Raw genomic sequence first — 16,470 nt, forward strand, 5'->3', positions numbered from 1 at the left:
CATCTATGTTGAAAATTCGGTCGAGTGGTTCAGGAGTTAAGTTTTTTTATACCCTCTCCCCCTCCTACCCTTCCTCAGATCTACCATCAAAGAGAATAGCCTAAAACCAGCCCAGTCTCGAACCTCATCCATGTTACGAATTTGATCAAGATCGGTCGGCCGATTCAGGAGATTTAGAATCACAAACAGTGATTTTCAATATATATATAGGGTATGATTAAGAAATAATGAGCCTCACTTTATACTGACGCGTGCGCACCCTGCAGCGCACTCCGCTTGACAGCGTCGGTGGTGGTGGGTGTTGGCTTCACAGCGCAACACGGATCAGTTGGCTCCCATCTTTCGGAGCGGTAGCATCGGCCTTAACAGTAGCCCCTATACGGTGGTGCGTGACACGACTATATGGAAAGTTCGTTAGAGCAACGCTACGCGATCAAATTTTGCTTCCGGTTGGTCAAGTCTCCTTCCGAAACGTTCGCCATGCATCAACAGGCATTTGGGTCTGAATGTCTCTCCTATTCTCAAGTCAAAAAGTGGCATAAGGCTTTTCGTGAGGACCGGGAAGAAGTGACTGGCGAACCCCGGTCTGGACGCGGCCGTTCTGACGTGAATGTGCAGCGAGTGCGTGAGTTTTTGAACACGGACCTGCGTTTGAGTCTCTACCAAGTAGCAGAACCCCTGAACTTATCCGAGACAACGGTGCAACGCATTGTTACCGAGGACTTGCACATGCGGAAAGTCTGCGCGAAACTTGTGCCGAGAGTTTTGGCTGAAGAACAGAAACGGAACCGAGTGCTCCGATGCGAAGAACTGTTGCAATTGTGCGAAGGCGATCCTGACTTTCTGAAAAAAGGGATAACCGGTTACGAAACTTGGACTTTTCAGTACGATCCAGAAACAAAACGACAAAGCGCTGCGTGGCACACACCAATCTCACCCCGTCTCAAGAAAGCGCAGATGAGCAAATCGAAGACGAAGATCATGCTCATCGCCTTTATCGAAGTGACGGGGATCGTCCACTACGAGTTTGTCCCGCCCGAACAGACCGTGAAAGCCGTTTACTACCAGGAAGTCCTGAAAAGGATTAAATAAATGTCGCGCGTAAGCGCAGGGACATCAACGACAGCTGGAAGCTTCACCAGGATAACTCCCCCAGCCACACCGCCTTCATCGTCACCGACTACCTGGTCTGAGTCAACGTTCTTGTGGCACCCCAGCCTCCCTACAGTCCAGACTTGTCCACTCCTGACTTCTTCTTGTTTCCGCGCTTAAAATCGGCGCTGAAAGGAAAACTTTTCGACTCCATCGAGGACATCAAGGCAAATGTCAAGGCAGCCCTTGCAGCCATCCCGGAACAGGCCTTCGGGGAAGCCTTTAAGTCATGGAAAAGCCGCCTACAGAATTGCATTGATGCAGGAGGTGCCTATTTTGAAGACTATTAGTCAGTTGTACCGATCAGCTCAGTAAATCTGTCTTTTTGAACGAAGGCTCATTACTTTTGAATCCTACCCTGTAGATTATTAAATTCGTGATTTTTAAATTCTAAAATTTTACGACACACCTTAGGAGACAGCATGACACACCAGTATGTCGCGACACATCGTTTGAGAAGCATTCATGTAACTCATATTTGTTTTATGCAATCTAGGCTTTATCTTAACATTTTCATCTCTTGTTCTGTACGTAAGAGGCAGGGGCGTAAGATCCAGGCTGAATGTTAGGAGGCGATTGTTCGAAGTCAATAGGTTTTATTTTATTTATAATACAAAAGTGAAAATTCTTAGGTTTTATTTTTAAAGTAAAAAAAAAGACACTATCCTAGGGGAGGGGGTGATCGTCCCGATCGCCCTTCCCCCCTGGATCCGCTCCTGGTAAGAAGTAGCGGTTTCGAATGGCAATAGCAAGCATCAATGTTTTCTAATGTTTTCATACAAATATCGATGGAACATTTTGCAACGACTTATGTTATGATAAAAAAAATGTTCGTACGATTTAAATAGTCGTCACATCTAAGTTATACAAGTAGCGGTAATAGATTCTTTTTAAAATGAGATACTTTATTGGCCTAAAGGTTTTAGTGTAAAGACCTACAAAGACGTCTTGGTACGTACATACGAATAAATAATGAATCTCAGTGTTTCTTTTTTCATGGAACTGATAAGAATCTGATAATAATGACCTTGTATGTTTGACACCGAGTGAATTTACAATGTCAAGAGCAGCTTAACTGAACACACACGTGGCCTTTTAATTTTTAATTTGAAGTTTTTACTGTTTGTTTTCACCATATTATTTATTTTCTTGATGTGAATATGGTACAGTACAATAAAATTACACAGGGTGTCCTAATAGGCAGAGCCAGCCCTAGCCAACTTGCCAATCCGTGCAATGACATCATTCTCCCCACCCCCACCCCTTTCTCAAGCAAAAGGCCACGATTTTAAGGATGTTAAGTATCCTATTCCATCATTAGCAACGAAGAGGAGGAAAAGTGTACTCGCACTCAGAAATGCCTAAACACATTGTCTGTTTTCTTTAAATAATAATATATTATGTTAGTGAAAGATAAACACATCTGCAGAGGAAATATTGTAATCCTTTTTTTATAGAATTCAATATCGAGCTTCAATCTCAATAGATCAGTTTGCAATTCCAGTGCAACTAGCTCTTTTATTTTTATTTCTTGATTTTCCTTCAACGTCTGTCCAAAATTAAAATAAGAAACTTGTTTCCACCTTCAATGATAAGGAGCTTGCTTGTGACAAAGTCAAGACTAGTTTTCATATCAAAACTCTGATAACTAACTAAATGGAACAGGAGTTCGCTACTGTTCGAGAATTGAGTTCTATTTGACAACAATCAAGCAATGTAAGCTGGTATTTGTTTGACCATTTGCTTTAGCATTGTCCATGTGATATTAAACTAATGTGACCTAAACATGATTTGTGAATGTAGTATTCAAATAGAAAGTCAGTAGTAAATTTAACTACCATCATTATGAAGTTTCCTTTCAACAAGAAATATTTTTTTTGAAATATACTTATGGTAGATTTTGCCGCCTCGTCCAAATGCGTGTATTGCACATATGGTAGAGCTGGGCCTACTAATAGGACAGTGGTGTCGCCTGTCTCTGAAATAAAGGTGTTGGAAAACTTGTATACAGAAAAAAAATGGAAATTGGTTAGTTAAAAAAGGAAACAAAAAACTATTTTAAAATTTTTATATTATTTTCATCTTTATCTACGCTATTCAACTAACTTGGGAACTCAAGGAAATAGACCCTAAATATCCCTTGGTTAGATTGTGGAAGGAAACACACGCAGTGAAAGCTCAACGAAGTCATAGATAAAATTTACAATTTGATCACTAAAGCTAAGGGGAGACCTAATTGTTTCTATGGGTACATTAGGTAGAGTTTCTTCCTTTAGCGTGTAGTGATAAAATTTACATTTTTACCAATGTCACTATAACCACCTTTACCAACTGACACTTCTCACACATTTACCTCTCGGTTTTCTGAAAATATTTTAAATATTCACCATCTAATTGGTGTGAAAATTTACAAATATTCTATTTAGTATTTGATGATATTTATAAATATTCTAGTTCCGGCACACCTCCATGAGAAGTCTTAAAATAATCACATTACTGTCTTAAATGCACTGCAATTGCAATCGGAACATCGCAAATTCAGACGAGAAAAATAAAAGCACAGAGTGTTCAACGTTCCCGCTTTTTAATTCCCAGTGGAGTTCAGTAAAGTAGGCCTTCAGTAAAGTTAATGCAATGTTGTAGACGTCCAGTAAAGTGCATTGCGATGTTGTAGACGTCCAGTAAAGTGCATTGCGATGTTGTAGACGTCCAGTAAAGTGCATTGCGATGTTGTAGACGTCCAGTAAAGTGCAATGCGATGTTGTAGACGTCCAGTAAAGTGCAATGCGATGCTGTAGACGTCCAGTAAAGTGTATAGCGATGTTGTAGGCGTCCAGTAAAATATTTTACAATGTTGTAGGCGTTCAGTAATGTGTATTACAATGATGTAGACGTTCAGTAAAGTGTATAGCGATGTTGTAGGCGTTCAGTAAAGTGTATGCCGATGTTGTAGCCGTTCAGTAAAGTGTATTGTGGTGCTGCAGGCGTTCAGTAAAGTGTATTGCGATGTTCTACTCATTCTGTAAAGTGGATTCCGATGTTGTAGGTGACACGTGTTCAAGTGTATAGCGATGTTGTAGGCGTTCAGTAAAATGTATTGCGATCTTGTAAGCGTTCAATAAGGTGTATTTCAATGTTACAGGCGTTCAGTAAAATATGTCGATAGTCAAAAAGTAAACTTAAAAACTACTGCTCTATGGAAAGTACAATTTTATAAAGTAATACTGAAAGTTATAAGCGTTTTACCTCATTTATTATGATGATATCAGAAATTGTTTAATTATCAAAAGGATTTCATAATGATGTATGGACTTTTTACAACTACAAAAGTCAGTAAGTGTTGTTTAATTTTCTTCCTCGTAGAAATTGCTTCATCACAATGAGTGGTAGACCAGGCCAAAGAACTTCGGGACAGTCATTATCCCAACAACTACAAGTCCTCTACTTATTCGATAGACCAAGTGAACCAGTTTTCGTTCCGAAAGGAGAGAGGAAAGTTGCTTATGATATCCCCAACTCTTACTTGGTAAGTTTAATATTCAATAATATTTGAAAGGTCTTTAGAATTTGATTTATATGTTCTGTTGTTTCAAACCACCACCAATTATTGCTGTTCTTTATTAAATAATACTGAGTTCAATTCTAAAATAACATTATCTGCAAGAAATATGTCCAATTGAATTATGGCTTTGCAAAATTGGTTTCCGACTATAAAACCATGACAATTGCTTGACTTTTAAATATGAATTAATTTTAAATGAATCCCCTCTAGTTGAGTGAAGATTCAATGCATTTAACTTAATCTGAGATTCTATTTTGGTATTTGTATTGACGTAGTTAATCTCTCTCTTCTGTAGCCAGACAAATTCCGTCCGGTGGCCGGTCAACTGAACACCCAATTCGGCGATGAAGACACCATCAAATTCCCAATCAACGAAATCACGGTTCCAGATATAAGCGTCCCTTTACGTCTGGGGAGAAGAGAGAACTTTCTTTGTTCATTCCTTATCATAGAAAGTTATCAGCAAGACTAATTGAAGTATTGATGGGTAAGTTAAGTGCATGTAGAATAACTATAATTGCTAGTAAAAGAAATAAGCAGCAGGAGCTGCACAGTGATTTCAGTGAATGGCCCTGGAGGAATTTCTTTCCGGAATCACGATATCCCTCTCGAGACCAGATATATTATTGTGCTAAATGTAGATTTTCAGTATTTACATAATACTACTATTCATCATAGTGTATTGAAATTTCCCCTCGGAGAAAATCGTAACTCATTATTGGCTGCACATACTACTTATCTTGCGGAACAAATTTCCATTCAGCAAATAGAGCTCGTAGAAAGGACTAAGGGTCTTATTCCGTACTGGTTTGAGTCAACGCAATGCAGAATTTGTGTTTCAATTTCCGATAGTCGGCATTACAGTTATGATTACCTATAGCCTTCAAATAAACAGTTCTGACTGCTGGTAACTTAAAATCTTATAGCCCTTATCTTATAAAGAATTATGCTGTGATAAAGTAAAATATACCGACACTATAAATGTAAGTTGGGGCTGGCCTAGCTCTGTGGTAAAAAGGCTGGTTTAAAGGCAAGAGAAACGGGTTCAAACCCGGGTCCAAACTAAAAATCTTGTGGGTCCGGCGCACCCACTAGATTATTTGTGTGGGTGTCGGGAGCTCCCGAGCACCCACGTAGTCGGCGCGCATGCATCGGAATGAACTGTGTCTTCACTCCCTTCTGGGTCGTTGTTCCATAAGAAGCCATCTGGTCGGATACATCAATATACAACTTTGCTTCATTCTATTCCAAAATCGCGGATGGTATTTTTGTTGTGCTTGTATGTAACTTCTGTCATTGTTGGCGCGTCTTTGGTTGAAAAAAATAAAACATCACGTGTATCCCTCCACTTCCCATCGATCACATTGGTATTGCTTTGCATAGCGATCATTTCACCTGTTTTGAGTTTCGCTGAAACAAAAGGTTTTGGATTACCTTTCCACTTTTTACTCAAGGTTCCTATCAAATGTGTTTGATTTCATTAACTTCGTTAGCAAAAGCAAGACTGGTATAAAAATTGTATGTGAACAACTTTCTACCGGCATTCAATAATGGACTCATCATTTCCATCACTATCTTCGTTGACACAACTTGCTTTATGATTTGGCCTCCTTTCCTCCGTAGAGCTTTACATAGAGCTTTACATATCCTTGACACAAAGATTGAATAATTTCAGTCCGTATTTGTCTTTTACCTGTCATGTACTGCTTGAAATTAAGTCTTCCTCGAAACGGTCCATTGTCTCATCAATGCAGACATTTTGTTCGGGTGTGTACACAGTCTTGAATTTTTCATTCAGCGTGGCAATAAGGGGATTGATGTCATAAATTCGGTTAGATTTGTTTTCTCTTGATTCGTTATCAGAGAAATGAAACATACTAAGAAGTAATTAAAATCGGTTTCGAGGCATACACTTACTAATATTGCTTTTATATAGTGGACTTTTAGATAAGTATTTCTTGATATTTGTTTTTTCATCCAACCTCATCGATAAAATCAAACCTAGAAACTGGAGTATTTCACTCTTATCTGTATCATACCACATGGACAATCGTGCATGATCAGTTGACGTTTTGTTTTCAATGTGAGAAGTAATACATTGATCTGCGTATCTGTTCGTTTCAGTTACAATTAAGTTCAATACTGAATCATCAACAAATAGCTAATAGTACTATAGCACGTCTTTTGTACCTTGTAAAATATCAATAACCTCGCCCGCCACACCAATATCAAAATCATATTCGATCTCGTGCAAGTTTCCAAACACTGGATACCACACAATTTATTTTGTGGAACTAGTCCCAGATTCGGTCTCCTCTGGGTCTATTTCGGGATCACTCAATTGATGGTCACTAAATATAGATTCACCATTGTCTGAATTACGTCTTCTTTTCCGGGCATCTTCTTATTCATCCTTCCTAGAAGAATCATTGACAGTTTTGGGTGGTGGAAAAGGAGGATTATCAGAATTAGAATGTTACTAAATAAATCTTCGGTCAAGTCACTCATATCATTTTCCATTCCTTGTAAAATAAATCTTATTGCGTCCTCATTTGCCATATTGAGGTGAAAAAGAATTATTACACGGAGAAGGTGTTTCTCACGACAGCGTAATGTTAACTGAAATGCATTCAGCTTCTACGAACAATGAACTTTGATTGCCTGCAGTTTTACCAACTATTAAGTAATTAACGGCCTATTTCTATATGGTGTTCCCAGGGGCCAGTACTAAATATTTCTATATTTGTTTCAACGATAATTGTATAGAAAATCTCTACACAAGCCTATAATATGTACACTGAATCGTGTAGAAAATATATGCACATGGCTCACAGGTAAAAACTTTTTGTGCATATTATGCACACGGCCAAATAAGAGAAAACAGGAAATACGCAGTTGGTCCCAAGAGGAAAATTCTGATTTTGACCCTTGGCGCTCAAAGTGTTAAGTTATATAAGTGCTGTCTTAATTGAAACAGAAATCATAAGAAGATGTAAATCTCACATAATGTTATTTTTAATTCCAAAAGTTAGTGCTCAACTATTGCGGTCTATCATGCAAATCTGAAGATTTGAAATACGAAGTTAGGAGAAAGAATTTTTAATTTATTTCTGTACATACAGATAGTTATCAAAATAAAGAGAACACATGTCGAATAATACATCTTATTAACACGGCGTTGAACCACGTTAAGTGTGCAGTACAGTTTATATTGAAGAATATTACAACCATCTCCAGAGGAATGATGAATCATTCTTTAATAAGTACAGCACTGGACTGCAGTTTCGTCAGTGATGATGAAGAAGAAACTCTCCACTGGACTCACTGATTTAAAATTGACCCTACATGTTCAAAAACGTACAAGTCAGGAGATTGAGCAGACCAGCGGAGGTGTTACAGTTAATGTTCACCCTTATATTTCTCAAACGACGCCCGATCAGGTATGGCTGTGTGAATAAGCGCACTCTCATCTCGTAAGAAAAAAAAATTAAATGAAATCTTTGAGTTTAACGTCTCACGGTTATGCCGGTTAGACTAAAGGAGACGGTGATGATGAGTAATGAATGAAATGGTGGAATGAAGAAAGTGGGAGGAAACGGGAGAACCCTGAGGAAACCCACGCACACGGTGTTTGTCCACCACAAAGTTCACTTGGCGGGGGCTGGGATCGAACCCGGGACTCCAAGCACCAGAGGTGAAAGCTCTACCACTGAGCCACCGCGACCCCTCTCATCTCGTAAGACTACAGCGTTCATGCTGAACAGCTTATGGAGCATAGGAGGCATCTAGTCACCTAAAATATCCATTAATCACTAGAAGTAATTCGTTCTTTGAGAGGAATATCTTGAAATTCCTTACCGCACTAGCACTAAATACAAGCCATACTTAGCACTAGGAACCAAGCGTGCGGGGTATATGCTTCTTTAGGCGTCCGACATAAGATATAGACCCGACCTTTTATTAGAAGTGAGGAAAATTAGGATCATATGGCTGTATTACTGTTTTCTAATCATCGGTGTTTCTCGGCAGCATATTTTCCGTTCTACATCATTGGCAGTAGTGATCACAGGTGTCGAAACTATCTGACCGCGTATATTCAGGAATGCAGCTCCCGTCAGATTTTGATAGTAGAAATTGGTTTTCCAGGTGCTGGTTGAGTCCTATCATCAGTTGTGCTGCATTAGCTATACGGTTTTCGTAACAATCTTCTTCAATATTTGGCGATCCCTGTCAGCGGAGGCTGGGTTGGTGTCAACACTATATTACATTTCTCGGATTAGTCTTGCTATGAGTTCTATATCTTGTCATCACTTTGCTCACTGTTCCTATACCTAACGCACTGACAGTCTTTGAATACATCTTTTCCAACCGTCCACGCGTTCAGTTTCTCTTTTTAAAATCTGAGATGTCTCCTGTTTTGCAGTAATCAATGTGTGGTGTATTGCGTACATAAATCCGTACTACACCACCATAAGTACTGCCCATTATCACACGGAGTAACACGAACACAAGGCAATCGCAGCACACGAATGTTCAATGTTGCTAGTTCATAAGAGTTACGTGTTGCAGTTCATGAATGTTTTATTTTAATAACTATATCGACACAAGAGTGATACTTAACAGATTTGTATGGTGTTGAACCACCTTTCTCCTTCAAGAGATCTATGATAAGTGTAATGAAGCTGTACAGTCCGTGAATAGTAGTAAGTGGAATATTACAATATTCTGCTTGTAATTCATCCCTCAGTTCCTCTTTAGAAATCAAAAAGATTGCCCATTTTACGCTATCACCGTATGCTCAGTTCACTGTACACTGCTGTTCTTTTACTCTTCACGTAGTACGGAGTTTTTCTTAACACGTCACTACCAACAATACCCCGGCATTGTGGTCGCCACATGATTGTTGCCAACCCAGACATCTGACTTCCCAACTCCAGGTGTTAGCAATTAATTGATAGCTTTCTGCATGTATTTTAGTATGCATTTAGGTGGTAACTTCTGCGTCTCTAGTAGAGAATTCAAAAAATCAATTTAGGTACGATATTGATAAAAATGTATGGTTCTCTATTAGGATTTCAACACCAGAAATTGAAATGGACTTTCTTGTTTAAAAATGATGACAAACTTCTTTACGTCCTTTAAATTCAATGTTTGTTCTTCTATAATATGCATTGAACATTTTTGTTTTAATATTTGAGTAGTAATATGTTCTTAATTGCCATCAGTGTAGACTGTATATACAAGTCGCGTATAAAGAAAAGGAAGATATTAAAAAAAAAAAAAAGAAAATTATATGAGAAGAAATTTATTGTGATTGATGTACAGGTATACTTTGGCTTTTTTTCGAAGTACTCACCATGAAGCTCCAGACATATTGTATAGCGTAGCACAAGCGTCCGTATACCCTCTGTGTAAAAATTTGTCGCCTGAGAGTGCAGCTAGTCCAAAACTGATGTCTTGAGCACTTCACTATCGTCGAAGCGCTTCGATGCAAGCTAGTGTTTTACGTGAAATAAACAAAGAAATCGCTTGGGGCAGGGTCGTAGCTGTAGGGGGGATTATTTAATAGTCTCATAAAAATCTCTGTATTATCAACAGTACAAGCAGCGTTATGGGCGGGCGTTCATATATATATATATATATATATATATATATATATATATATATATAGGGGAGAGGAAGGGAATGGCGATCAGCCCACTTTGCCCTCTTGCGTGACCCGAGAAGAAGTCAAACTTGTGCTGCCATCTGCCTCTTGTAGTAAGGTTTCTTGTGTATTGTCGAGGAAGTTGTCAGAGAAGACTGAAGTCTACAGCGTGCTGAAACTTGTTTTTGTTGATTTTCTTATAAGGATCTGCATATTTCAACTCACGATACGTACAATTTTAAGTTGTAAGATCTTGAAGTTACTAAGATTTATAAAAAGTTATATTTACGTCTAATGCACGACACACAGTTATATTTCAAATAAACTACCTTTTACAGTATAACCAGCTCAATTTTCATAATGGCGCAATGTTGGGAATGCCGATCAACGTGATCGGTTTACAATCATGGTGATCGCCATTCCTACCAAACATTTGGAATATTTCTCCAGCCAAAAATTATAAAGGAGGCTAGACCTAAGATAGGTAATACGCCTACTTGAGTCAAACACTGAAACTTTGGTATCGGTGTAACCTTTGTGGATCGTGGGTGCATCCTGACTGTACTGTTGTGGACTCACCACGTGGATATATCTGTGACGTTTCTTTGAAAAAACGTCAATAAAACATTCAGTTGACGTTTCTCAGTCTTTCAAAGGCGCAGTTTAGCAAAAAAAAGAAAAAGAAAAAGAAAAAAGAAAGAAAAAGAAAAAAAGAAAGAAAAAGAACTGCCTATGAAACTGTGTGTGTTTATTAAGCTTGTACTGTTGATCGCCATTACCAACATGTGATGGGAATGGCGACCAAAGTAGCAATTTGAGTTTTTTCCATCGTGTTCCCGAACTGAAAGAATGTTCCTCTTTTTATTTTACACACTTATTGTAGAAGGATTGGAGTACGTTTTTACAAATTTGTTTCAATATACTTTGCAAATGAAACTACGTAATAATCCATTTTTCTTAGGTGATCGCCATTGCCCACCTCTACCCTACATATATATATATATATATATATATATATATATATATATATATATATATATATATATATATATATATATATATATATATATATATATACAGTGGCGGATCCAGGATATGATCAAGGGAGGGGCTAAACCATAATTTGCCGTTTTATCCAGTGTAAAGCTGAATTGAAGACCATTTTATCCAGTGTAAACCTGAGCGTCAAGGGGGGGGCTACAGCCCCGTAGCCCCCCCCTTAGATCCGCCCTTGTATATATATATATATATAATATTAGAACACTTCATAAATTTATAACATTTCCTAAAAATACTGTAATAATTTTCCTTTTTTTATTTTAGGAATGAGAAATTATGAAGACTTTTTGTCGGCCTCTGTATTTTGTCGAGACAGGATTAATCCTTACATGTATATCTACTGCTTATCAGTAGCCATCCTGCATCGCCCTGATACTAGACACTTGGAATTCCCTTCCCTGGCCGAAGTGTTTCCTGATAAATACGTGGATAGCGCAGTATTCGCACAAGCACGAGAGGAATCCAATGTCTTGTCAGAAGGGTCAAGAGTAAGTGGAGTTTTGTGTTCTGCTAGAATTCACTATATGTGCAGTCATGTTGAAAAGGAAAATTCGAATGTCTAAGAAGTTTTGTTTTTATTGCTAAGTATAATTGCTCTACACTGAGACTTCTTGTCTAAGCATGCCACCTCTGGGAGAGAGAAATCAAACTTTCAGATGAAATAGTGTTATTTATTTTTCCACTGGACTGACAGTCATGATTAGATGTACATGTCTATCTTATACGTATTGTATAATTAACAATCAAATATTAAGAATAAAGTTTCCCAAGTGACCTAATTAGACTGACCCTATTCAACTGATTTACTTCTAATTTGGAATTAACTGTCTATTCAAAAAGATATTTAAAATGATACGAATTTCATTCCGTGATGGTAGTTTTCGATTCTCAAAGTTTGATCAAAGTTATAAGGGTTCAAAACTGACGCCAATGCTGAACACCATTTCAGTGGACGACTTTAATATGGCGTTACAAAGCCTCTACGACTGGTCCCGCGAGTTTGTTGCTAGGAAAAAGGTTTTATGTAGAAAACTAACGTGGTACTAAACATTTTTCTAACATCGTTAAGTATATTTATTACTTCGAGATAGTCCCGAAGTGTATTGAACTCACGGTGTAGTTGTAGATATTACCCACTTCTTGCTTACAAATACATTGTGTCAAGAGTCGGGAATTTCAGATTCATGTTCTCTCATTTTTATATCTGATAAAACGAGCGATGACGTATTTAGGTATTTTGAGCATTTTATAAATGAGTAAATTAATTACCAAGACTATTATGTAATAATGGTGACATGGAAATACATTGTATTAGATGTATGCATAACATATTTTACAGTATTATTATTGCTTAGAATGTTTCAACTTCCTTCCTTCCTATTGAAATTCTGTGTATGCCACTGCAGGTGATCATGCTAGCATTATCTATTGTGGTTTTACTCGTAGGTTCCTTTGGAGATTCCCAGAGACTATACAGCTACTGATCTCGAAGAAGAGCATAGAGTAGCTTACTTCCGGGAGGACGTAGGAATTAACCTTCACCATTGGCATTGGCACTTGGTATACCCTTCCGATGCCCCACGGAATATTGTGGAAAAGGACAGGCGTGGTGAGCTGTTCTATTACATGCACCAGCAAATTATAGCTAGGTAAGCTGAAATAGAAATACAAGATTTGGACTGAAAAGTATATGAAATAAGGTAATATAAATTACATTTTTTCTTATAATGTGTAAAATACTTTCTTTCCAAATGCCACTATAAAGTGACAATATCAAAAATGAAGTAGAGATTAAATTCCCGACACTGTTACTCCTGGCCTGGTCTCACCCACTTGTTTATCCACACTAACCTGGAAGCACGTAAAGTTAATACTGTGTTGTAATATAGCGAACACCCCAAAACTTTCCCAATCACTTATGACCAAGGGCGGATCTAAGGGGGGAGCTACGGGGCTGTAGCCCCCCCTTGACGCTCAGGTTTACACTGGATAAAATGGGCTTCAATTCAGCTTTACACTGGATAAAACGGCAAATTATGGTTTAGCCCCTCCCTTGATCATATCCTGGATCCGCCACTGCTTATGACTATCCGGGTTTTTGCTTATTGGCGTTTGCTTGTGTTTTCCCTAAATTTTTGTGTTTCTATTGGCGTTTTGCTTTTATTATCTAGACTCAGTTACTCGTACCAATTTTTGTTTTTCTACAAAAACTAACGTTACTTAATTTATTAGTATCCAGTTGAACAGCTGAGAAAATATTGTTACGGTTTTGGCTTTGTTTACTAGAGGTGGTAATAGCCGAGAACTTTCAAGGACATGAAATCGTCAATAGCCAATGACAGGTGCGCTGTTTTCTGCTTTAGATGGTACTGTTACATGATTGGAAGACTGTTCATACAGCAATATAACTTTACTCTTTTTTGAGGACATTGTAAGATGTTGTTATTTGATATTGACTATGAGTTTTGATCAGTCATGATTTTTCTTTTCTGTACGAGCTTGAATACGCAGTTCTGTGTTTCTCAAAGTTTGGATTTATTGAAATAAACATGTTTCATTATAATATAACCTTTAAATATTTATATAATGTTTTAACTCAATGTCCAAGCAAAGGGACGTAAGATTTACGTGTTCGTTACTTTAGATTAATCCCAAGACTGATCTTTACATATTTCTTACGTTAAAAAAAAAAAAAAACGCTAAAGTAGAACGAAGTGTGGAAAAAACATGCTCGTAACAAGGTAAGAGTGCAGGCGAAGGTTCGCAGCTCTGCCCCTCTTTAATATATTCCTGGCGACGTTGCTGACAGCAAGTCATGATATTGAAAACGGCCCAATAAATCGAGGATGCTTATTCCGAATCTCAAATCAATATTTGTTCATTACTTTTGTTCCCGAGTCACAGTTGAAGTCACTCATAATGCCAGTGAAAGAGAGGTTATGATATTGAAAACGGTCAAGATACGAGGTGTGTTAGAAAAGTAATGATAATGACACATTTTGTACTAACTAAAGTTTTTATGTTTTTCAAACAACAATGTTATTCCCTTCAAAGTAGTCTCCTTGGGCAGCTATACACCGGCGGAGTCATTGTTCCACTCTTGGTAGCAGCGCTGGAAGTCTTCAACTGGTATGGCTTTTAACTGGTCGGTCACAGTCTTTTGAATGTTCTTCAGAGTTCCAAAATTGCGTCCTTTTAGGACATGTTTCAATTTCGAGAAAAGGAAAAAGTCACAAGGACTCAAATCAGGTAAATAGGGGAGTTGAGGAACAACAGTAATGCGTTTTGAGGTCAAAAATTAACTGATGGAAATGGTCGTGTGATACGCGGCATTGTTATGATGAAGCATCCACTTGTCTGCAATGTCTGGTCTCACACGAATCACTCTTTCCCTGAGCCTTTCAAGGATACTTTTATTTAAAAAAAATTTGACAGTTTGTCCTGGTGGAACAAATTTTTTGTGCACGATATCCTTACTGTCAAAAAAAAAAAAAAAAAAATCAGCATCGTCTTGATCTTTGATTTGCTCATTCGACTTTTCTTCGGCCGAGGAGAAGACGGAGTGTGCCACTCTTTGCTTTGCTGCTTTGTTTCAGGACCGTATTCAAATACCCAGGATTCATCACCTGTGATCACACAATTGAAGAATTCTTGGTCATTGGCAATCCTCTCAAGAAGATCAACACACGTTTTTTCGATTGTCCTTCTGTTCAGTTGTGAGGTTTTTCGGCACCATTTTGGCACAAATCTTTCGCATGATGTACGGTGAAAGTGTTTAAATTTAACTGTTCACTCGTCATCCTTATTGTTAAACGACAGTCAGATCTCACAAGAACCGTCACACGTTCAACGTTTTCGTCAGTTTTTGAAGTTGGTGGCCTCCCTGAGCGAGGGTCGTCTTCAACATGTTCTCAGCCTTCCAAAAATGATTTGTGCCAGCGGAAAACTTGTGCTCTTGATAAGCAATGTTCCCCATAGGCCTCTTTCAACTTTTCAAAAGTCACACTCGCGGGTTCACCAAGTTTAACACAAAAATGTATTGCAAAACGTTGCTCTAAATTCCGATGCTGCATTTCTGTAAGACACAACAAAAACACAACTCCACTGATGGCGCTGCCAAAATAATGTGTTAGCTGTACGGACGGAGTTGTAACTCGGACTGAGGAAGTGAAAGGGATAAACAAATCTGTCTAGCACAGGCCGGTAAATACAACGTTGCCAGATCGCCCGCAGTGTTGTCAGTTTCATTACTTTTCTCTCACACCTTGTAAATTGATGTCCGAATTTCTTATTCCGAATCTCAAATCGGTCTCCCCGATAACTTTTCACGTTCACAAAACACAGTTGAAGTCATTTAAAATAGGTTTCCAGGTGGCACCAGTGGCAGACAGGTCAATTGAAACTGGCCAGATAAGTCGAGGGGGCTGACTCTAAATCTAAAATCAGCTTTTGAGGCACAGTGGCAGGTATATTTCGTCATGTTGAAGACTACTGGATAAGTAATTTAAAAAAGACAGACAAAAATAATGTGAAGCGGTTTTTAGTTTACGAAGCTGCTTTTTTTTTTAAAAAAAAAACAGTTGAATATTTTGTGTTATTTTTTTCAGGTACAATTTTGAGCGAATGAGCAACAAATTGAGACGAGTTCAAAGATTCATTAACTGGCGAGAACCCATTCCAGAAGGTTATTTCCCCAAACTAGACAGTCTGGTTGCTAGTAGAACATGGCCTCCACGACCAAGTGGACTCACCCTAAGAGTAAGTCGTCATTTAAATTGAGGGAATTGAAATATCACTTTGCAGTTTACTACATATTGTATCTTGATGGCGTAAAAATATCAAATTTGCTGTATATTTATTTGTCTGAGTTAATAGTGTTCCAATAGCTACTTGTTTACATCCATGACTAAGTTAACAATAAAATTGAAAATGATGCTATGTAAAAAAAAAAAAAAAAAAAAAAAAATTAAGCTGGTCACTCACATTATTCAAAATTACCTTATGCTTCGCAATGCAACGGACTTCTTCGACAAATGATAAGAATAAAGCT

The 16,470-nt window shown here is 38.0% G+C and overlaps 2 protein-coding genes across 2 annotated transcripts in view; both read left to right on the forward strand.

Annotated features, from left to right (window-relative positions):
- The window catches only part of LOC145677524 (phenoloxidase 1-like), a 34,233-nt gene extending 17,997 nt beyond the window's left edge, over positions 1-16,236 (forward strand). Inside the window, 6 exon segments of the mRNA XM_081747995.1 lie at positions 4,516-4,678; positions 5,010-5,133; positions 5,136-5,201; positions 11,685-11,908; positions 12,867-13,069; positions 16,028-16,236. Of these exon segments, the coding sequence (XP_081604121.1) occupies positions 4,532-4,678; positions 5,010-5,133; positions 5,136-5,201; positions 11,685-11,908; positions 12,867-13,069; positions 16,028-16,199 (936 nt within the window). The 5' untranslated portion in view covers positions 4,516-4,531 and the 3' untranslated portion in view covers positions 16,200-16,236.
- Positions 481-1,092, forward strand: LOC145677523 (protein GVQW3-like). The gene has a single exon (XM_081747994.1). The coding sequence runs from the start codon at positions 481-483 to the stop codon at positions 1,090-1,092; it is 612 nt and encodes a 203-aa protein (XP_081604120.1).
- Positions 16,237-16,470: the final 234 nt, after the last annotated feature.

Source organism: Thermobia domestica, unplaced genomic scaffold (assembly GCF_964235325.1).
Source record: "Thermobia domestica unplaced genomic scaffold, izTheDome1.hap1.1 HAP1_SCAFFOLD_980, whole genome shotgun sequence".
NCBI lineage: Eukaryota > Metazoa > Arthropoda > Insecta > Zygentoma > Lepismatidae > Thermobia > Thermobia domestica.